We start from the raw sequence: 25,102 nt of genomic DNA on the forward strand, positions 1-25,102 counted from the left end.
TGAAATATAAAATTTATCAAAAAGTAATGATATAAATTTTTAACTCGTGGAAAACTGTCTTCGTGCAAAAGTGTCCCTTCGTGCATATTTAACATATTACCATACGAAGTGGAAACGGTTCAAATATCCACAATTACATTTTTGCACGAAGGGTCAATTATTATCGAGTTGAAATTTTACACTAAAATAAAATAATCAATTTAGAAAACAATAATATGTTACTGACCAAGGAAAAGGGTTAGGGCCTAGGGGTAACAGTGACAGTAAAAATAAAACTTTTGTCAAAAAGTAATAATAAAATTTTCAACCCGTGGAAAAGTGTCTTTGTGCAAAAGTGTCCCTTCGTGCATATTTAACATATACCCATACGAAGTGGAAACGGTTTTAATATCCACGAAGACACTTTTGCACAAAGGGTCAATTATAAGAAAGGGTCATTTTTGCACGCAGAATTTTTTGCAAGGGCATTGTTACTAGAAGTCAGTTTTGCACAAAGACATAATTGAACGAAATGTTAACTTTTCACGGGTGACAATTTTATCCTAGAATAACAAAAATAAAATTAGCGACCAAGGGTAAGGAGTAATAGGGTTAAAAGTGATAATTAAAAAAAAAAACTGTTAGTAACAAACATAAAACATACCAAGGGTAAGGGTTAGAGGTAACAGTCGAAGTAAAAAATCTAAGAAAAAAAAGTTTCAACCCGTGCAAAAGTATCTTCGTGTAAAAATGACTATTCATGCACAAGTGTCCTTGCGCAAAAGTGTCTCTTTGTGCATTTTTGACACCTTTCCATACAAGATAGTTCTGACAAACTTGGCTAATACTTCAAAGCCCCTAAAGTCCCAATTTTAAGAGGCTGCCGACCAGACTTGGTAAATAACATAGTTTTTAGTTTTAAGAAATCCCCATCAGTAGAATTTAAATATTTTTTTAAAGTTTACTGCCAAGGGTTTTTAAACTAAACACACTGCATTTTACAAAGTTTGCTGCCGACCAGGAAACGAAGACTTAGTAAAACAAAAACTTTATTCCAGCTAATATAATTAGTCACTTAATTTCAATGATTTAAATTTTCAAATACTGACTGATGGTTAAAGTACTATTAACAATCGAGAATTTTTTTTAAAAAGTAAAATTTAAAAAAAAAACAAACGGAATTTGGCATACTAGATTATTAAATAAATAAGAAATTAATTGAAATACTAAACCTAAAAACTATAAGTATAAATGAATTCGTATAATTCAGTGATTGTTAATGTTAAAAGGTAAATGTTTTAAATAGTTTTAGTTACAAAGTAATAACTAACAACTAATTGTTGTTTCTTGTATATATAAATGACATATTTTCAGCTACAATTGAGATTCTTTGCAGACGATGCTTGTCTGAGTTGTCAACATCGTGATATTGACCATGTTAATGCTGTTATAAATATGGAGTTAAAGAAAATTGATGATAGGCTGTGTAAAAATAGATTGTTTATTAGTTATACAAAGACTAAGTTTTTGCTGTTTAATAGAACTGCAAAAAAGAATGAATTCAGTGTTAAGGTAAATGGTTAGAGTGAAAATATTAAATACTTAGGTGTGGTATTAGACGATAATTTAAATTGGAAGGCACATTTAAAGTACCTTAAGTCTAAGCTCTCGAGAAGTTGTTTTATGATGTCAAAATTAAGATATTATTTGGATACGATTATGTACTTTGAAAATGGTGTATTATAATTTGTTTTATCCTCGTACCCTGTATTGTATATCTGTTTGGGGTGGTGCTGCTAGTTGTCATTTGAAACCAATTGTTTGTATGCAAAAAAGAATTGTAAGATATGTTTGTCGCGTACCTGCACTGACTCCAACAAATTTATTGTTATTAAAAACTGGTATTCTGAAAGTTAATGAAGTGTTTAATTTGTAAGTTTGTAAGTTGATGCTGAATACTTTGAGAGAATTTGAGGTTGACCACAGTTGTTTTACTCCAGTAAGTATGGTTCATACACACTATACGATACATTCAAAAAATAATAGTTTTGTTATTGAAAGACCTAGAGCACAATTTGGCCTAAACTCCTTCAAGTATTTGGGCCCTAAGTTGTGGTCTAGTTTTCCATAAAATTTTAAAAACCTAAAAAAAGATCAGTTTAAAAATAGTTACAAAAAGTTCTTGTTAAGCCAGTATACTGAGTAGGTTTAGAGTGCTGTGGTTGAGTATTTTGTGTTGCATGCAGATTTTGATTAGTTGCTTTTGGTTGTTATTTTTATCTGTTTCTCTTAATATATGTATGGTTAATTTTGTTTGTGTCTACTCTGATCATGACTGACTGGTTTTGGTCTATTGATGGGGAAATATATTGTATGGTTATGCGTGATTGTTTATTTGCTAATATCCAGTTTTTATTAAATTTTTGTTATATTTATTTGTTAGTAGATATATTAATTATTATTGCTTGAATTTAAGTTTTTTTCTTCTTACTTTTATTAGACTAAAATTAATTCTACCAATACAAGTTTCAGAAACTACATTTTTCTTAATAGTTTTTATTATTTTTTTATTTTTTTATTATTATTTATTAATATTTTTTTCTAATTTAGCTTAATTTTTAAATTTTTTTCTGAGTACCATTTCAGTAAATTAGTTAGTTATCAAGCTTTAAGATAGTTATTTAATGCTAATGTATTCATTATAATACTAATTTTATGCATTTGCTAAACAACTATGGTGACGGTGATCACATGATTGGATTGTTGGTTTGATTTTTTTGTTGTAGCGCTGGTGAACACTTACTTTGAGATTTGAGCTTCATGATTTTCCCACACTTTGTGGTTTTTAGTGTTGAGAATTTAGCCTTGTGAGTGTTGTCCAAATGGCGTGTTACCAAGGGTTTTTTTTTGTTTGTTTAAAAGATAGTTTTTTGTTAATTTTTTTTGGACAGTTAAAGTTAAATATTAATGGGGCAGGTAAAATTACTTATGATGTAACACACTCACTTTTCCAGAAAACGTTTACCCTTGCAAGGGGTAGAGTTTAAGACTGATGTTTTTTACCACAAATAAAAAACAAGGAATAAAGTCTAATAGAAAAATATTTCTAAGGTTATTTAAATTGTTATTTACCTTGAAAACTCACTTAAGACTCATTGAATTTATTATCAAAATGTTCTATATTTAGTTGTTAAAGGTTAACATTAGCTAGCTTTAGTTTAAAAGTTGTTTTCTTTTTTACAACGCACTAGAAGTTTAGTGAAGACATTTAATTCCAGTAACATAATTAGTTGTGAGTTTATTCTTTCAAGAATTTATTTTACAAACTAAGTTTAGGTCAAATACCTCGTCAGTTGACCGAAACTTAGTTTGTAAAATAAATTCTTGAAAGAATAAATTCATTATTTCTCCTCCAATAGTTGAGAATTGAGATATCTCTATCTATTTTCTGAAAACCAAAACATAAAACGTAATAAGTTAGAAAAAAAGTATAATAGAACACTACAAAAACTTAATAAAACTATTGTTTAAATAATATCAATCAAGTTTTTTTTCTAGCGATAAGTCATGTCGATAGAGTACACTTTTGTTGTATGCTTGATTTGGCCCATTTGTAGCTGTAAATGTAAAAGTTAAATGTAGCTGTAAGTAAAAAATAGTCTCATTGCATCATGCAACAAGTCACTATTATAACCATCTTTTTTTTTTAAAAACTTTTTTTAAAACTTAGCAAAAAATACTACAAAAATTATGAATTTAGTCTTTAATATAATTTATCAAGTATTTTGTAGCGATAAGTTATGTCGTACTTGATAGAGTTAACTTTTGTTGTATGTTTCATTCGGCATACTTTTTATTGTTAATGTAAATGTTGAATGTAGCTGTAAGTAAAAAATAGTCTCATTGCATCATGCAACCAAGTTATTAATGAGGGTTACTTTGGCTCAAACAGCTTTTTTTGTAATTCTATTTCCAAATTTTAAAACCCATTACAATTTAATTTATTTAATGCTAACTTGAATTTTTTTCTTATTCTAAAGAGCGATCTTTTGACTTGCTTTTCACAATAATTTCCATCCAATTGGGGTTGGACTTTGGTAGTGTGGTCCCTTTAAAAATTTAATAATTTTTAAAATTTAAACTTAAATTTCTCTAAAAATTAAAATAATATTTTATCTAACTGTTCAAAATTTAAGTTTAATTGTTTGCTAACAAAAGATCCTAGTGAAGTAACTTCACAGGAATATAAATAAAATCAAATTATACAGTAATCTTCCATTATTCTACCAACATATGTTTCTGTGTGTCAACAAATCAACACACTTCAACTGGGTTCTGTAAACAAAATAATTACTGTAATGAGAGAATAGAAGCATGTAATAAAGTAGGTGTATACAGACTATTTTAGATTTAATAATCACAAATATTATATAGTTTTATAACAGTCGGATTTAATATTAAGTATTTCACCTATTAATAACTATTATCTGTAGAAAATACCTTATTTTAATGAAAATATGTATACACTTACTTTATTCTATGCTTCTATTCTCTCATTACAGTAATTATTTTTTTACAGAACCCAGTTGAAGTGTGTTGATTCGTTGACACACAGAAACATATGTTGGTAAAATAAAGGAAGATTACTGTATAATTTGTTTTTATTAATATTTTATTTATTAATTTTTTTAAGATATCCCTAAATAAAGTTTTCTTAAATATTGAAATTTATTATTGCTCTACTGCAAATATAATGTTTTTCAAATATTTTTTATTTTAAATGTTCTTATTTAACTAAATTTTATATTAAGGAAATACTAATTTTTCCAATATTAATAATAATTAGCAAGCAGTTGCTTTTTTACTGCTTCTTATAATGAAAACTAGTTTTTGAGTAGTATAAACAAAGTTGGACAATTAAATAGGTTGCTTACAAAAGGTTTAAGTTAAATTGACAAAAAAAAGGCTATTTAATAAAATACCTATCTTCTCCTGAAGTTTTCAAACAAATTTTTCAAACTTCATGAGTATATTTTGAACTATTGTTAGAGTTTTTAAATTTAAGAGTAGAATTTTATTTCTTTTGTCATATTTTTTTTCTTTTATTGTTTTAATAGGAATTTTTCTTATAACACAAGGAACAATTTTTGAAAGTTTAAGGTCAATAGCAACAGATGAAGAAGATAAATTTTTGTTAAGTTTTAAATTTCCAAGCAAATCAAACAAAAAAAATTACTGTCAATATATTTGTTTCTGAATCATTGTACAAAATCAACTATTTTTCAAAGGTTAATACAGTTTTTTTTATTCTATAAAATTGACTTATAATTAATACAGGGTAGCCACTAAACACGGAATCCTGGAGAAATCTGGTAATTGAGGAATTTCAAAAAACCTGGATAAACCAAAATTTTGAAGAAAAATCACTGAAAATCATGGAAAAACCTGGAATTTTAAACAAATTTTACATATAGAGTAGTGAAACTTTGATATGACACAAAAATATATCATATATATAATATTTTTTGTCATCATCAATTTCTTTTAATAAAAAATAGATTTAAAATAGCATAACAGTATTTTTTCAATGTTGTTAAACTATTCAACCTAGTATTTTACTTCAAATTTAATATTTAGCTAAAAATAAACCCAAAAATAATTACTCCGAAAAACCTGGAAGAAATTCAAGAAACCTGAAGGAAGTTTGCCAAAAACTAGTAGCCATATATATTTTTTGCTTTAATAAGAGCTAACGTTAATATTTGTAAAAAATCTTTTGTCTTCTGTCCTTGGTATATATATTTAATTTATGACTAAGAATATTTTTTAACTTTTTTATAAACTTAGGCTTACTCAGTCTAGCTTGATGTAATTCAGGCTTGGTTTTGTTCACTCAGTCTAACTTCTTTGTTCAAATAGTATCAACCCTGATAATAAGGTCTAACAATTATTTTCAGAAAAAATTGCATTGTATGCTAAATAAAAGCTAAAAGTAGTATAAACTATTAGTCAGTATTTATAGTTGTAAACATTTTAATAAAATTTTGAGAGATAGTGATTTTTGTAAAAAAGTTCTAATTAAAACCTACACACCAAAATTTCTTTATATTGTACTTTCTTGTAAACTTATTTTTCATTTGTTAGTAGTAAAGTTTTTGTTTTATTCATTTTTAAACAATTAGTTGTAAAACTTTTTATTTTAATTGTAAGAAAAACTAGTAAATGAATAGGTCTCTAGCTAAGAAAAATAAAGGAGATGAAATTTTAGTAAATTATTAAGTCTTGGAGGAAATTGACAATAAAGAAATAGTGTTTGTAGGTTTGTATCAGAAGCGTTTTTACAAAATGGATATCTCAAAAAAATTTGAAATTTATAATGATTCAAGTACTGAATCATTGATCATACTTCAATCTTTATGTTAAAGGTACATATAATTTTTTGAAAAAATATATAGAAGTCTCCTATACCCATAAAAACCATTGTTAATTTTCTCAAAATGAATTCAAAAACCAAGGTTTAGAGTCTATTAAACCTTTAAAAGTATTTCATATTACTTCATTTTTCATCTTTACAAAATTTGAAAATTACAAAAATATCCAACAGTATGAAAAACAAGGTACAATAAATCCATTTAAAATTTTCACCTTGGTCTTAATACAATGTTTGTAGGAGAGAAAACTTGAATGTATTTTTTTACTACATTACAAATTATTTGTTAAAATTTAGTTTATAATTATTTACAAGTTAATTTTAATCACTGAAATATCAAAGTTTTTCTGTAGCTGTTACAAAATAATCCTAACAGTCTCAACTGCCACAACTTCATTATTCATTTGATATTTCAAGTTTATTTAAAATACAAAATCATACCAAGTAAGACATGTAGAACATTTGATATATGTTTTTTTATACTTTAAACTTTTTGACTTGAGTTAAATAATAAAGTGAATACTGTTAATATATTAGTATTACTTATTTTCAGAAGTTTTAAGTATATCATAAAAGAAAAACAACACTTAAAATGGGAGGTTCAAGTGAGTTTTGAAAAAAGTTAAAACTACTTATGTTCTGTATCAGCAGTGTAAGAATCTGTATAGTTTAAGTTAAATTAATTTAATTATTAACTTAGAGTACTTCAAAACTAAAGATAAAATCATTTGATAATAAGGATAAATTGTTTTTTAGTAAGTCCTAACAATGCATTATTGTTCAACCTATGTCCCTGGATTTGTATTAATGTTAAAACAGCCTGAATATGTTTTTTGTTTTTATCTATTTCAAAAATAACTTTGCTCTAACTGTTTAAAGTTTACTAAATTGTCAAGTTTACTTACCTCAAGTTTTTATATATTATTAGCATGTTTATCTAGTTACAAAAGCTAGTTATAGCTGAACTAAGTACCACTTAAAAAATATGTAATCACTTGAAAACTTTTGATTCTTTGATCATTTTAGTTGCACAGGTTTAACTTGCCTACAATTTTAATACTGAAATATTTAAATTGATGCTTATTTTAATTAAATTTATGAATTATAAAAGTTCTTATTCCTGCTCAGAAAATTGTAACTAAAAAATAAAAATAAGCCACAAGTTCATAATGATTTAATTTTTTGCAAGTTTGATTGGCCTTAAACTTTATTTGTAAAAGAGCAACACTAACATTTTTATACTTTTCTGTCAAGCTGATGAATGAGGATAGTTCATAAAACTGCTTAAGCAACCAACAACTACAACTTTTAAAATATAACAAATGTTGCTTGCAGATGGTCGGTGTGCAAACCCAGAAGACGTGTGCGGGAAAAACTACCAATCGTGCAAGGAGTACCCGGAACAAGAAAGGGACAAACTCGGGTATGTCAAGTGCGTTTGCAGGATGCTGACGTACAATGGCAGAATGGAGTACGACAGAGAGTGCGGTTACAGTGAGTAGAAGTTTTTGTTTATAACAGGGTTTCCACATTACCTGGAAAAACCTGGAATTTGACAATTTAGACAAAAAAAAACATGGAAAAACCTGGAATTTTGAACAAAAGTAACTAAAGAACCTGGAATTAAAAAATATGTATGTAAAAAAAGTAGATAACTTTTGATATGACACAAAAAGTCTACCATATTAATAAAAATTTACTAAAGTGCAATTACAGTAAGTAGAAGTTTATAAGAGTATTGTGGGGGTGATGAAAATTGATGTTATGTCAATCAATTTATAATTTTAATGTTCTGCTGTGAATCATATAGTTAGATATTTTCAGTTTTTCACCCAACCAACAGAGTTTTTATACAATTTGTTCTAGCAACAAGTAAGTTCGTATCGTCTTCTAAGACTCATAATATTTATTTAACATTTTTTTAATTATTTTATACATTTTAGTGTAGTATCAATCAAGTCAGGGTCTCTATTTTTTGATGCGAATCATAAGTTTAAATAGCTTTGTTTTTAGCCTAAATAGAATAGTTTTAAGTAGATTTAGTGTAGTATGGTCCCAATGTCTTCTTAAATTGAAAAAAATAGATACATTTTTTTAAATAGGGTTCAATTTTAATTGATTTAAACATTTGTACACAGATAAAACTGATAAAATGACTCACTTATTAGCACAGAGTTAACCTAGTTTGTGAAAATAATTAGAAGTAATATTGAAAAATATGTTTAGTACAAAGATATTTATACATTCTATCAATATTCTATGTAAGCTTTTTTGATCATAAAATCATGATTACAAAATTATGATCATCAAAGTCAGTAAAGTGTAAATAATTGGAATTTTGTATCAATCTTTTATTTGAATTTAAACAGTGGTTTGTTACACAATGGCAGCAAGTATTCTACTTACTACAAAAACTCTGTTTTATTTCTTATGGATTATCAAGTAAAAATATATTTCTATAACTTTACACTTAGCTTACTAAATATTTTTACTGTAGAGTTTATGATTTGTATCCAATAAAAGATAAAACATGTGTACCTAAGATGTAGCAAATATTTTCTATGTATACTGTGCTTTATACAACTTAATTAACTACTGAAATTTCAGCTGTACTAGTTTGAATAGGCATTATAGTTTTAGAAAGTTTTGTCTTAAAACTTCAGTAATAATGTTTTATTGTTCAGCATTTGATTTTTTTCATTAAAACCTAAATACTTTAATAGTTTACAACAGATTAGTTGTGAATATTAAATTATTAAAGATTACTTATAAATCACTTTAAAATCCCTCGTACATAAGCCTTTATGTTTAAGTGTATAAAGTTACATACAATTAAATTATATATTTAAAAAAAACAATTATTAAAAATAATTGTTTTTTTTGTATATCATTTTTTTTAAATAAATCTTAAAAAATGTACATTAAATCTTTATTTTATGTATTCTAAATAATTTATATTTTTATTAGTATTAGACTAATGTTTTTTTTGCACGTTAATTTAAGTATAAATAAAGGTTAGCAGAAAATGTTTGAGAAGAACAAGAGATTGTTCATTCTATAACTTAAATTTAAAAGAAAGAAAAAGGAAAAAAAATGTATATATTATATTGTTTCTTTTTAAGTTAAGTAATAAATGTTTTTTTTAGCAGCAAGATTTATATATATTTATATGTTAAGGCCTTAATAGGGGAGTAATTTTTTTTTACTTTAATTAACATTAGACCTTTAATGAAAGCTATATTTATATTATATAAGATATTTTTTCACAAAATAAAAAAAAGTATCAATTGACTTTGAGATATCGTCAGCTGTGTAAAAAGTTTATGATACAAACGTATGGGGTAACTTTGAAAATTAACCAAAATTCTGTCTCCTGCCTCATCTTTTAGACAAATAAACTCAAATTTTCTCTAACAACTTGTGTTATTAAAAAAAAATAGTTTAAAAAAATATAATAATAAGAATTTTATGACCCAAATAAAAAGGTAGTCAACTTTTTTTTATATATAAGTTTTTTTTTTTACTCCATATAAAACAAATCCTACAATAATTTTTTTATTGTTTAGTTGAGATTAAACTGAGAAAGTTTTGGAATAATTGCTTAAATACAAGAAAAGATAGATTTTAAATTAAATAGTCTTTTTTTGCGTTTTTTGTTTACTCCTTCCATAAGAAACCTATTGAGCTCTCCGACTTAGTACTCTGATATTTCAAAAACTAATTAAAATTCTATAAAGTTGCTGATCAAAGCTAAAGTTTTGTAAAATAAGATAAACATGTAAAAAAGTGCGTTACCCCTCTAAGACCTTAATGTTTTATTTAACAGTTTTATTTTCTATTTTTAAATAAATACAAATCAGTTCTCCTATTAAGTGACAGTTTATAAAGAATTAAATGTAATAAAGGCCATCCGGGGTCTACCTTATTTTTTTTACAGCTTAATTATATCATAGTTTATATTACAGGCTTTTGAAAAAAGCATATTTGTTCATGTTACTGAAAAAAGTGCAATAAGTTATGACACACTGAATTTTTTGCTGATGTACCAACCATAACTTTATAGAACACTGTTACTATCACTGAATACATACTCAAGTCATACTTTACAACATAACATATTTTTCAGATTACTGCAAAGTGTACGAAAACCCGTGTAAGAACGGGGGTGAGTGCGTTGCAACGACACTGGGGCAGTACTCGGAGGTGAGCGTGTACCGGGGCTCGCAGGCGGGTTACAAGTGCGAGTGCGCCGAAGGGTGGGCCGGGGACAACTGCGAGAACACTGAAAGTTTGTTTGACGACCGTTAGTTGCTTGCTTGCTCGTTCAGCTGGTTTCACACAAATAAATAAAGAATCTTAAAAGTGTAAAGTTTTTTTGAATAGTTAGATTTTTCACACAAATGAATAATGAATCTTAAAAGTGTAAAGTTTGTTTGTACAGTTTGCTTTTTCACACAAATGAATAAAGATTCTTTAAAGTTTAAAGTTTGTTTGTACAGTTTGCTTTTTCACACAAATGAATAAAGATTCTTTAAAGTGTAAAGTTTGTTTGAAGAGCTTGCTTTTTCACAAAAATGAATTAAGAATCTTTTTAAGTGTTTAAATTTTGTTTGTACAGTTTGCTTTTTCATACAAATGAATAATGAATCTTAAAAGTGTAAAGTTTGTTTGTACAGTTTGCTTTTTCACACAAATGAATAAAGATTCTTTAAAGTTTAAAGTTTGTTTGTACAGTTTGCTTTTTCACACAAATGAATAAAGATTCTTTAAAGTGTAAAGTTTGTTTGAAGAGCTTGCTTTTTCACAAAAATGAATTAAGAATCTTTTTAAGTGTTTAAATTTTGTTTGTACAGTTTGCTTTTTCATACAAATGAATAAAGAATCTTAAAAGTTTAAAGTTTGTTTGTACAGTTTGCTTTTTTACACAAATGAATAAAGAATCTTAAATATGTAAAGTTTTTTTGAAGAGCTTGCTTTTTCATATGAATAAGGTGGCTTAAAATTACACTGTAAGTTTTAAATGTTGATTATTGTTAGTAGCTTTGCTGTAGTGCACTTAAGTAAGCTCTGTTTTTGCAGCCCTATGAGTTACAACATTACTGTTTTGTGTACGCTTTTTATGTTTATTCTGTTATTAAAAAACTAACAGATATTTTTAATTACTGAATAAGAACTAATATAACATGTTACACAAATAAATATCAGCACTTAAAATTGAATAGTGTAAAATTTAAGTGTTAAAAGTTTTTAGTTGCTTGACTCTATTGCACTTGATTGTTTTTTGTTTATTCAACTGTTCATCAGTCTTTAAAGTTAGAAAGACTTCTAGTAGGTTACATAGTTTATATTTAAAAAAATAAATAAATAAAAAATTCTCACATATCGTTTGAATTACTAATTCAGACCTAATACAAAAACATATATTTGAACTGAAATAGTTGTTTTTTTACATAGGTCTTGTTGTGTTGTTATTAATGTTTCAAATCAGATGATTTTTATGGTGTTTTGTCTAGTTATTTCAACTTAAATGCAAGTACAAGAATTTCACTTCTTCACATTAATCAGACTAGTTGAAAAGTAAAAAATATTCAAGCTGATTTAAAAAATTTACTAAAAAAGAATAAGTAAAATGCATCATTTTTAACCACTGAGTTGTTAGTGCTTTTTAGCTTAAACATGAAGTTAATAATCTGCATTGTGGCCAACAAAATTAATTATTTTTTGTTTCTTTACATAGACAGCAAAAAAATGTAAAAAAATTGTGCATACGTGTAAAAAAGCGTACATTTATTAATAGTACTTGTTCAATATTATTAAATAGAGTTGTAAAATCATACCGCTTAATTTTACACACTGGGCAAATTTAAATGTTGAACAATTTTGTTTTCACTTAATAACAGAAGTGATGCTTTTCAGTTAACTTGAGCTATATATCTACCCACCAGTTTTTAGTGAACATAAAAAGTAAGTGCAACTTTGAGACCATTTCTTTTAAAGTTAAACAATGTTTAAAGTACTATGATTTAGTTAGAATGCTCTTGATTACTAGTATCACTTTTTTAATATTTAGTAAAGTTTTTTCAATTGTTCTTATTTAGGTTTCAGGCCTAAGTGAAAAAATTTAAAAATATTTCTTTTTAAATGGCTAAAAAGTATCATAAGAGAAAATCAACCAGTTTAATAAATAGCAACTATCAAGCGTGTTTCAGATGAAAACATATCATAAAGTGGTTTTATTACAAAATAAGTACCACCAAATTATAAAAAAATAATTTTTTAAAGTGTTTACTCTTACCAGGAAATGTATTGCTAAGAATTGAGAAATAAGCTGTAAATTTTAATTGGTTTTAATTTAACCACATTAGGAAGTGTAAAATAACCGCCTAAGGCATATAACTGATTTTAATTTATGTTTTTAGCTGATGTAATTAGTTTATAAGGCTCATAATGGTGCTAACTAGCTAAATGAGCATGAATTGAAAAAAGTATGTTTTATTTTATTGCACTTTGTTGTTTTTTTGTTTATTTATTTATTTATGTTTTTTTTGATGCATGTTGCATGCAGCTTTTTTGTTTATCTTCAAAACTAGTCATCTTTAGATTAATAAATATTTGATCAAGCGTAGATTTATGTTTAAGTTAGATATGTGGCCATACATGTTGTAGTTTATACTTTTGTTTCACATACATAAATATTTGAAATGATTTTAAAGTAAAAAGTAAGAACATTTGTATTTTGTGTTTAGTTTAGCAAGGAAACAACAAGTTAAATTATGGTTTTGAGCTATATTCTAATATTGAAATTATTGAAATTGGTGTGAAAGAATGTAACTATATTAACTATTTTTTATTATTTCTGCAAAACAGGAAAAAGTATAAAAAAGCTTTTCACCAAAAACTTTTTTGCTGTTTTCTAGCCACAAATATTATTACTAGTTTCCATAAACGCCCCATAGGAATACTAGGTGAGATTTGAACAAAAGAACTAATCAATATTTTAATTTACTGTGAAAATATTTTTGCAAAATTCGTGCCAAATATTTTTTTTATTTCTTTATTAGAGATCTTTTTTATTGCAACATTTTAATCAATTACTTTGACGCACTATTGACCAAACAGTATATATACACTGCCAAAAAATCAAGATTTTTTTTTACTTTTAATAGAACTTGTTCTACTTATGGAATATTAAAACAATCAAGTTTATGTTTTGAAATCTTTGAAAGCTAAAGCTAAAGTTATATAGAGATTATGTTTAAAAGATTAAATTTAATTAGAAAAGATTATTTATATGATCAAGCTTAAAGATTAAGTACTTAAAATTTAAAACAAAGTTTATATTTAAAGTAGTTTAGTTTTTCTGTCCATGCAATATTTTCTATATATAGGAAAGCTTGAAATTTAAACTAAAAGTTAGGTAAATGCATTTAAGTAAAGCTAAAAAAAATTCAAAAACTAAATAAAACTATTTCAAGGAGGCAGTGAATTTAAAACGTAAGCAATTTTCTCTCATTAACTCATGTTTCAAAACTCAAAGTTTTTGTAGCAAGTTTCTCATTTTCATAAGATACAAAAATGTTTGCTATAAACTTTAAGGAAGGGCTGAATAAATTATGATGTTATTATGTGATTATATTCTTCAATAATTCAATATTGTTTGTTTATAGAGAAAGTGTTTATTTTTCTTACTGGGTTTTTCCATTAAGCGCTGTTGTACATATGTTACTGTCTAGCCTTGATTAATAACATTTTGAATTTTTTTCTTCTTTTTTTTGTTTAAGTTAGTGTTTATTCTAATGTTTAAAACGGGTTAAACAATAAATCAAGTTATTAATATGCAGAAAGCTGACAACTTTTAGCTGTTTATCCTTTGTTTAAATTTTTGATGTATTGTGTTGATGCTTGAATGAAATATTTAAGTTAAATAAGTTATAAAGACTTTATAGACAGTAAGTCAAAAACTACAAACCACATATTACTTTAGCCTTGGTTTTAAGAAAAAAATTATCTTTGTTTTTTCTCATGAAATGTTTTGAAGTTTGTTTATATACTTTTTTATTTAAAGTTATTTTGTTTGGTTTAAACTTTTTTATTTTCTGACTTGTACTTTGAATTTACAAAGTGAAAAAATATTATATATAAATGATTATTATAGATACTTAAGCTTTAGAGAAAATAACTTATGTTTAAAAATTTAGTTTTTGTATAGGTAATGAAACATTTTTAAGAGCTTTTTACAAACTATTTTCACTTGTTGTTATATTTAGATTTTTTTTTCAATTAAGCTCAATGATATTTTGCGGTTAAAAAAATTCAAATTTAAGTGTAGTTTGTAAAAAATCTCTTTTTTTTTCACACTACATAAAGCTAATTGAATAAAAAGTTTTTAACGTCATTTATTTTGGGAAACATGCCAATTTACAAATTAGTTCAATTATAAACTATGGGAAAACCGTTTAATTTAATATTAGGATAATTTTTATTAAATAGTAAACCAGGAAAAAAACTTGGCAAATAGCTGTAAACAAATGTATACGTTAAATTTAGAATCTTTATTAAAAAAGAAAATAAAACATATAAGTGGTTATTATTTTTTATACTAAAACAGTTTTTCTAAAATTCTGCAATAAAATATTAGGTCTAAGTAAAACCTTTATTTGGTTTATAAATATTTGCCTTGAAGCTTAATAACAAAGTTTACTATGTGTAGTCTTGTAAAATTTTATTTCTCAAACTTTAGTTAACTGTAAAATATAAACACTAACTTGAGCTGTTGCTGACTTAAGCAATTTTAATTTTCATTTTTTTATTTAAAACGTACATATTGTAAATATTTACAGCTTATTTCTATTTTAAGTTTATTTCTATGGTCCAAATTAAATAAAAGATTAAAATAGCTTATTGTTATCAGGTTGTAGAGATAAAGTTTCCATTGTTAATTCTGCACATTCTCACTGTAGTGAGTCTGTTATTCAATTATTTTATTGACTGTAATTTTAAATATTTAAACTTACACAACAGTTATTTTAATCAAACTTTTTAAAGTCATTAGCATACATATTTTCCGTGAACTTTGACCCTTTTCAAAGTTGGTGTCAGCTAATAGTTATATTTTATAAAGTCCAATTTTTAAAAAGCTATTTGTGTTTTGATTTTAAGCCACAAAAACCCTGAATTTTTTCTTAAATTTACTTAAAATTTGACATTTTAAATGTATATATTCTCACATTAATGAGTTTGTTATTCAAATGATTAATTGATTGACATTTAAATAATATTTGTTCATTGTATACACAACAAATTTTTGAATTGAAATTTTTACACAGTAGTTTCCATATATATTTTTTGTGAACTTTCACCTTTTTCAAGTGTTTTTGGTTTTAAGTTTCACAGCTTAAATTTTTTTTAAGCTTAGTTTTATCTTTTGATGTTTGTATTGTTTTTCACACAAAATTTGAATGGTTTATAAACTTATTTTAGTTTTATTATTTTAACTGTGGTTGCAAAATGCAAAAATCGCATTGAAAATTATTATGCACAACTATACAAATACTTTTTTGAAATTAGTTAAACTAAAACATCTAAGATTTTGTTGTTTTCTACATTATAAAAGTTTTAACAAGAGTTACCAACCAAAACTCGCCGATATTAAATTATACATTCGCCTGCACAGATGATATGTAGTGATATAGAAAAAAACAATTGTTTGCGTCCAAAGTTATTGTTGTTGTTGTTATTGTTATCTTTTTCACATGTTTTTTTAGATAATTCATCAAACTGTTACATCTAAAACTCTGTTGTGTCTATATAATTTTTAGCAAGAATCACAAACAAAAACATTATTTTTCAAAATTCAACTTCCCAGATGCAACAGCTTTTCCCTGTTTTTTTTTTAATTTGCTTTAAGTTCGTTTTATTTAAACATGTTATTGTGATATTTAAAAAATAACATTTGAAGTTATTTGTACAACTTTACTTTTGAACAAAAATTACCAAGCTGTGGCATGTAAAATATTTCATTTTTAAATTATTAGTATGAAGTAAAAGTTTATAGTTTTTCACTAAATAACACCCATTCACTCATTTGTACAGATGCAATAGAAAGTTGGTTTGCCGGTTTGGACACTTGGGCGATTATAGGGCTGGTAGTTGGAGGTATATTTATCCTGTTTCTTATCATGTGCTGCTGTGTTAAAAGAAGAAGAAGGTTAGCAAAATTTGTATTGTCATACTTATTTCTTTAGGCTTTTTTAAGTTTTTTTAACTGAAAAACTCAAAATAATATCCTTTGTCGTGTTTTATTTGTAGTTATAAGTATGACTGATCTAATTTTTTATTCAAAAATTAGTTCAAATTATAAGTTTTTGTTATTAAAATCGGTATACTACCTTAATAGCAATGTATTTGAAAAACTAATAAATCATATGACCTAAGTGTACTAACTAACTATTATTGTTTTTTTAAACATTATTAAAAAAAATAAGAATGAAGTTTATTTTGTTGCCAATTGTATTTATCATGTGAGTGTGTTTTGTTTTGAGATAGAATTTTAAAAACAATGATTAAGTCGTAAAAACCGCAACTTTATTATGTATACTTGAATTTCGTATTTTACGTAGAAAAATTTAATACGCTTTTTACAAGTCTTGTAATAACTATTTTTTTTGTATAAAGCTTAGTTTACTCACAAAACATACTCTTAGTCTGTCAAAGTATTTTATAAAAAACTAAACATGATTTTGTATGAAAAAAGTTCTTCCTTATAATTACATATATATTTCCATAAAATTTTTATCATACTTTTAAAAGTTATAATTAAAAGTGAAACTAGTATATTAAAAAGATAATTATAAGTTCACAGTATTTAAGTCTGTTTTAATAAAGCTTTTCATTCAACATTTTATCTAAATTAATCTGTTCAAATACATTTTGACCAGTTATAAAAACAAGGTTAAACAGTATTCGATTTAAAATAAGTAGATTCCAAGGTTAAACAAAACCTACGTGACTATATAGCTTATATCAAAATTCCCATTCTTAGTTTTAAACACCCGTATGTTAAAGTAGTGCGGTATAACCAATACTTATCCCCATTCCAATAAAATCCAGTATTGAAAACATATTACTATTTGCTTTCACTTCATTCAGTTTAAATTGCACGTTTGAACAAGTCGTTTTCGTTCAAGTGTGGCTTTTAACAAGGCTTTTTATCGCAAACAACATTCGCTTGGTAAGCCGGTGCCTGTTCAAACAAATACCAGTTCAATGTGCTTATAATGTGAAAAATTTGTAGCTTTTATATTATGGGCAGAAAAGTGCAGAGTTTTTATATTTTGAACTTAATAACCTACAAAGTACACAAAACTGCTCTTAGAATTAAAATAGAAACTTGTAAACTTTCTAAAAACATACAGTGACATAATAAAACATCTGCTAAAGTCATATGTTTTGTCAATATAAACTTAAATTAACTTAAGTTTGACAATTACAAATTATTTATAACTTCTTTGATATCATAAGACTTAATAAAATAAAAGTATTTTTTATTAATTTCCAGGTGTGTAATGCTTATTAAAGTTAGAGTTTATTTTTTAAATGTGCAATTGTAGAATTGAAATGATAAAAAAAAATTGCGCTTATTGTTATTAAATATTGCTGAACACAAAATTTAATCTTTCAAGTTTGAAGCTCGTTTTGATATAATTGGAAGTTGTTGCCAACATTTAAAAATGTTTAACTCGTAAGATGTTGTTGATAATTTTATTGATTACTTAATTACAAGAGCAATTAGGCTAAATAAATTCAATTTACTGTCCATTAGTTGTTAATCATTACTTGAAAGAGTGTAAGAGGAAATTTTCTGCTCATAATTTTAAGTTGCAATCTTGAAATAACTTTTAGCGAAATTAAGTTTTTTTTAGTCACAATATTTTAGTAAAATTAGTATTAGTTATTAATTTTGTTAAACCAAGTATTTTATAAGTAAAACAGATTTGTTTATCTTTTTTATCTGTGCTTACTTTATTTTCTCCTAAAGTAATTGTTTCTTTTTCTCCCTAGAATATTTAAGAAGTAGAAAATAGTTTTATACGCTAAAAATAAGTCGTTACAATTCTCAAAGTAGCTTTTTATGATGTCAACAAATAAGCAATTCGAATAACACGTATAAGGTAATAATTAAAATTTTATAAAGTCAAAAGTTTTAAAAGGGTATTATAGTTTTTTGAAGTTGTTGTTTTCAATTTCTCAAACTTGTTCGTGTTATGTTTAGTAAAATTAAATCATTTTTAATTGGATTTGCTTCTTAATTTTAATTATTTTCAATTAGTACTTATAGCCTAATTATAATTATAAGTTACTTAACGTTAATAGAAGATAATTAAAACTTGTTTATAATTGCTGTTTAATATTTTAAAACATTAAGCTTTATGTGATTAAAAGTTTTTGAAAAACTTAAACTACATTAAAGTTTTATAATGCGTACTTTTTATAAATAAGCATTATAAAAGCGATGCTTTTTTAGATACTTTTTTATATACTTTCTAAAAAGTATTATTGTTACTTGAGGAAATAAACAAGATAAACAGTGTAAAAAGCATGAAAAAGTAAGTTTTTGAGTTAGTTAGCTTTTAATTAAAAAAAGTACTAAAGTTTTTCTATTAACTATTTTAATTTAAGTTATTTAAAGTTACTAATAAGCTTACCAATTTTAATTGATTTATTTAACAAAGCTTTGTTTTATTAACACTTAATATCCTTTAAATTTTTCCGTAAGAAACTGAGAAGTTTATGTTCAGTTTTGTTTAATAATCCTTAAATAAACAATTACTTAATAGGTAAACAGACTTACTACTATATATTTAGATATGTTTAAAATATTTACAGTGGTAATTTCGTACTCTAATGGAAAATATGTTGTCTATCCATTAATAAGAAATATTTTGAATTTTTTATGTTTTTCTGCTATAAGTTTTAATTTATTCGCTTCAATTTCTTTTATTACATTTTAATATAATATTTTACAAACTGAAACTATTTTATCAAGATAATATCTTAATCTTTTTGTTATCCACATTATATAATTTTCTTTATTTGAACTTATCTGTTTACAGTGGAAATAAGTTTGTGGTGTTAAGCTTGACATAAAGTTCAAAATTGACATAAGGAATGTACAATTTTGTTTTTGTGGAAATATTTTAATGCTTTCATAGTTACATTTTAGTTTGGTGATATAATTTTATTGAATAATTTCGTAATAGTTACTAAATGATTAAAAAAGAGTAATTAAATTTAAGTAAGTTCACTTTTTACCAAATAACTAATCAAAGATGAAAATTGAATTTTTGTTAACAGTATATAATAATATTTAAACTAAGTTTTAGTTAATATAAAACTATAATTCATTAGTTCAAATATTTATTACTGTTGATTAAGTAACTTAAATTTTGTTAAAGTTACTAAAAAAAAAGAGTTATCTAATTTAATTTATTTCACTTTCTTTCCAGTTTAATTACTAAAGAAAAAAAAGCTTTTAGCTAATAGAATAAGTAATATCAAAATTTGATTATAATTCTTTCTTTTATCCATTCAAAGTACTAATTGTACGCAAAAATGATTTATTAAGTTCCTAATTTTAAAGCAATTTAACCCATGTACTTGATATTATTCTTATTGTTACTTAATGCATTGTTTAAATTGGTAACAATTAAATATACTTCAAGGCAAATGAATATTAATGAGCAGATATTAGTTACATTTTATGCTTGATAAGATTTCAATTAGGGTGTCAGTTTTTATTTGCTGTTAATTATCTAGTTTCTCGGTTTAAACTTTGTACTCACTTTTTGTTTTAAGTAATATTTTATCTTTTGTACTTAGCTGTATTTAAACATTTTTTAACATTTAAGAAGTAATTTTAATCTACACAATTGACAATAAAATATTTTTACTTAGTTTTGTTTAACTAATTGTATTGTTTAATAGGTGTTAAACTTCAACTCCATAACTATGTTAACTTGATTACAATGATTAAGGTATAAGTTTATTATATTAAATTTAAGTTATAATTTTTATGTTAATAGTAAATATAATTTACGATTTTTAAATTGCTGCTTTATCTTTTAAAAGTGGTAATGAGATTTTTTTAATAACTAAAAGTTGTAAATCAGAGTTTATAAAAATTTACAAATTTTATGACTAATTAATCATAAGTTCTTTAACAATGGCTAAATAGTTTTTGAAGTTGGTTGTATTAGCAGTAAAAAAGTACATTTAAGACTTATAGCAAATCTGTTATCGAAATATTAAATAAATCATGTTCCGAAAGGAATTGTTATGCAGTGCAAATTTTTGTACCTATTACTGATGTAATAAATTAGTAATACAAAGCTACTCAATTATTAACTCAAACATTACGGCTCTCACCAAAATTTTTAAATTATATTCTGTTAACAGTGTAAACTTTTGATTTTTTTGTTTTCTTAAAACATTCAAACAATTTTCATATATTTATTTCTGGAATTTTATTTTAAACACGACTTCCACAGAAAACAGTGGGAGAAAGCACGGAAAATCGAGGAAGAAATGCTGAATCAGCAGGAAATGATGTACAACGGGCAATACCCTAACATGAACGGGGAATACCCTCAGTCGATACACTCTTACAGCTCAAGCAGGTACCCACCGGGTGAGATGGTTCCTCTGAAACAGTTGCCCCAAAACGAATACGCTGAATCGGTTGGTTGGAATTCATTTATTTGTTTGTGGAATTTAAGTTTTTTTAATTATAACTGAAAAAAAAAATCTGGTTTTAATATTCAAACTTAAAAGGTTGAGGTTTTATTATTTTTTAAGTTATTATTTTTTTAAATCTGTAAGTTCGGGACGTCTCTAAACTCAGTTTAAATATTTAATTTTTAAACTGTTAAATTTAAATATTTGTTAACGTTTGATGCGTACAAACGGTTAAACTAAACTTTCTTGAACGTGATTAAAATATTAGCTATTAATTTTATTTAAAAAAAACAGCTTGTGTCAACTATTAAATACTTTACAAGTTCTGAATTAAACGACAAGTTTTTGTTTTTATTTAATAAGCATTGCAAGACAAAGTTTATTCCCGAATGATTCACAATTTTTTGTTTTATACGGATAAATGACTTTTGAAAGAATTTTTTGCATATTATTAGTCTTTTGGGACTAAACGCTTCACAATAAATATGTTGTTTGTCAAATATTTTAAAATTGTTTTAAATTAAAAGGTAAATACATTTTTACTTAAATTATTCAATTAAAAACTTAACTACTTACAATTTTGTCATAATTTATTTTTCAAACTTAAAATAAACGTTTGTTCTGTTAGCGGGTAGCTTTTAGAACTACGACTTTATTTTACAAATCGTTTTTTTTTTGTAAATGTAAAACGCGTTACTCTTAAAACAAGTTTAACTAACTCAACTAAACTACTGCAGAATGTGAGCACTAAGTAAAATATAATTAAAAAAAAAGATTTTTATATACAATTCTGCTTTTAAAAATTTAAAATATAGCTGTATAAACGTTAATACAAAGTAAATAGCACTGTACAAACAACAAGTACGTGTGTGTTATTTGAAATGGTGAATTAATATTTTCAAATTTAAATTATGCACGTTTTGTTGACAGCTATCTTCTGATATTGATTAAAGCAATATATTGCCCATGAACCGTAAAAAACAATTTTAAAAGTATTTAATTTTTTAAAGTTAGCAAGTCCCTACTTATAAACTACTCTGTTGTTGTTGCTTTAAATGTTAACAAAATTGTAATATAATTAGCCTAAGAAAAAAAAAAGTTTTAAAGTGTATGTTAAAAAGAATATAAAGCAGCTAAGTTATTACTTTGAAAAAAGTATAACATCTTATATAAGTGTTTTAGTTATGGATGTTATCTATTTGATAATAAATGTAATGATAATTATAAATATTTATTACATATTTCTATAAAGTTAAAAGAAAACCTTTCGCACTGATTTCTAAACTGTTAATATTTTTTCTATAAACAAAAACTAATTTGAAAAAAAAAAAAACAATTTAGTTCTAAAAATATGACAAATATATATAATATCGCAAAGCTTTTAAAATTATGTATTAAAGTTTTAAAACATTTTTATAGTTTTTGTAATTGTTAATGTTAATGACCAAACAGGATGATTCCCGGTTTCCAGTAAAAAAACCGCAAATTATCGGGGAAAACCCGAGATCAGAACTGAAATACGATGAACACCAGGGCCGAGGGGAAATCCACCATGTCGTTGATTCGAGAGGCGATTCTCTTTCTCATTACGGTTTGTTGTGATATTTGATATGAACAAAACTGTCAGTAAATTTTTATAGGTTAGATTGATATATACCAATAATAAACAAGCTTTATTTTAAATTATGTTTCTATTATTAAGAAAACTAAACTTTATATAAAATGTTTTACAACAAGGCTATATTATTTCTTACCATTTATCTTAATATATGGTTTAATTTGATTTATTATGAAACATTTTCACTTAATATACATCAGGGTTTCCGAAAAAACTACAATCCTGGAAAACCTTGAATGTGACAATTAAGCAAAAAAAAAAACTGAAATTTCAGAAAAATCACTAAAAAACCTGGAATTTTAAACTATTTAAACATCTAAAGTAATTAACTTAAGATAAGATACGAAAAATATATCATAAAAATAACAGTTTTTTGTACCATTGATACATTTTTTCATTAACACATTTAAAGAGGTTTACAGTAAGTATCTTTTCAGTGTTGTGTTATACCATTTAACACAATTTTTATTTTATTTATTTTTATACAAAAAATGGACCAAAAAAATAGTTCTTTAAAAACGTGGAAGAAATTCTAAAAACCTGAAGAAAGTTTACAAAATACCCAGAAATATATTTTTATCCCAATGAAAAAGTAGTTTTAGAAAAAATCCTAACAAACATTTCAGGAACGCACAAGTCAAGCCGCCACACCAACAACCAATCAAAACGCGCCATTTCAACGAGATCCTCCAACCAGTACGCGTCTTCTTCCAGTCGCCACGACGACCATTCATCGCCCAGTTACCACGACGACCGCCAGTCGGTGGTTTCCCGGGGCAGCTCGCAGAAGTACGACCGGATGCCGCACATCAAGCACAGCGTCAGGTCCCTGTATAGGGGCAGCGAGGCGGGGAGCAGGAGCAGGCGGAACAGCAAAATTGACGCTAGAGGGCACCGCAGAGCGCGGAGCAGCGGGAGAATTGACAAGAGGAGGAACAAAATGGCTTCCCGCGGTTCCAACACGTCGCTCGACACCATCAACCAGTTCTTGAAAGAAAAGGAGTACGTTTGAAGCGTGCGTGCGAGGGAAGTTAGGACGTTTGATTTGGAAGCTGGGTCGCAGGTTTGCAAGGGGCATTTTTGCACGTGTATGTTGTTAGGGTTGAGAAAATTAGGGTTTATTTTTAGGGGTAAGAGTTAGGGCTTGAGATTATGTTAAGGGGTTTGAATTTGTTGGTAAAAATTAAGTTGGTCATATTTATTAGTGCAAAAGTGTCTCACCATGCAAATGTGACATCTACCCAGGACGTAGTATATCAGTTAAAACTTGTAACATTTTGTTAGAAATTAATTATGGTAGATTTTTTGTTATCTAAGTGTCTTTCAAAGTAATTAAATACTGCACAGTGTCTTATTAAGGTTTAGAGTTTTATTGTTTTGCTTGACAATTTCATGAAATACTACTTTGAAACAATGTAAAAAATTCATATAAGTTTTTTTTTTTAATAGTTTTTCTTTTCTTTAGTAGTTCTTAACTGTTGCTATAATAATACAAATGAGCTGTCTACAATACTTATTGGTGCTCTTAATTTAAATTGTTTTTTAAAGTTTTTTTTCTAGTTAACCATTTAGTTTCAGATTATGACAGATGATTATTAATTTTAATTTATTTAGAGTTGATTTTTTTACAGTTAATGCAAAAACATTAAGGTTATGACCAATCAAAGAACTTAAAATGAACTATATATTTAACAGTTTATTTTGTGCTAGTTTTAATTCTGCCTCTTTATCTAAACTTGCAACGCATATAATACGGGTACATTTTAATTTACGTCCTTAATTAGTTTTATTTGTTATAGCAATAATTGCCTTACATTTCTCCATTACATTTTACTTTGTATGCTTATAAAAAGATATTTTTTTCAGTATCTTTTTGCACAAGTTATATATAATTCTAGCTAGATGTTTGTTTTCTTTTAAAGCCCAAAGTATATAGTCGCCTGTGTGAAAGTGACTCGAAACTTTTCTTTTCTAATCTTCCACGTGTACATAGCACCAAACTTAAATGTATATATGATGCGTTTTAAGAGTTATCTTGTTCCTTTTCTACTAGTTTGTTATATTCCACAGTTTTAATCTTAAGTTTATGATTTCAAATCTTTATTCCACTGAATTTAGTACAAACTTTCTACACATTATATTTTAGCATTCTTACTGTAGGTTTTTACACATTCACATGTCTTTACATCAACTTTTACATTTACTATTCAATCAACATTTTATATAAAAAGTAATTATCATACAAGTCTTCATTAAAATTCTCATTGTTTGAAAAGCTCATTGAAAAAATCAAATACGTAACAGTTTTATATCGTATGTTTGATAAATCTTTCCAATTGTTC

At 25.6% G+C, this 25,102-nt stretch overlaps 1 protein-coding gene across 1 annotated transcript; it reads left to right on the forward strand.

The window, feature by feature from the left end:
- The first annotated feature begins 6,947 nt into the window (after positions 1 to 6,947).
- LOC145834481 (uncharacterized) lies at positions 6,948 to 25,102 on the forward strand. Its single transcript, XM_082941919.1, has 7 exons — positions 6,948 to 7,014; positions 7,745 to 7,903; positions 10,536 to 10,697; positions 16,502 to 16,616; positions 20,956 to 21,145; positions 22,595 to 22,733; positions 23,387 to 25,102. The coding sequence occupies exons 1-7, from the start codon at positions 7,002 to 7,004 to the stop codon at positions 23,770 to 23,772; spliced, it is 1,164 nt and encodes a 387-aa protein (XP_082798045.1). The 5' UTR covers positions 6,948 to 7,001; the 3' UTR covers positions 23,773 to 25,102.

The sequence above is a fragment of the Thalia democratica genome, chromosome 4 (genome assembly GCF_965202585.1).
Source record: "Thalia democratica chromosome 4, ktThaDemo2.hap1.1, whole genome shotgun sequence".
NCBI classification, from domain to species: Eukaryota; Metazoa; Chordata; class Thaliacea; order Salpida; family Salpidae; genus Thalia; species Thalia democratica.

Coding starts and splice junctions, on each gene's coding strand:
- LOC145834481 (XM_082941919.1), top strand. Junction 7,904..10,535: donor CGACAGAGAGTGCGGTTACA/GTGAGTAGAAGT, acceptor CATATTTTTCAG/ATTACTGCAAAGTGTACGAA. Junction 22,734..23,386: donor CGATTCTCTTTCTCATTACG/GTTTGTTGTGAT, acceptor CAAACATTTCAG/GAACGCACAAGTCAAGCCGC.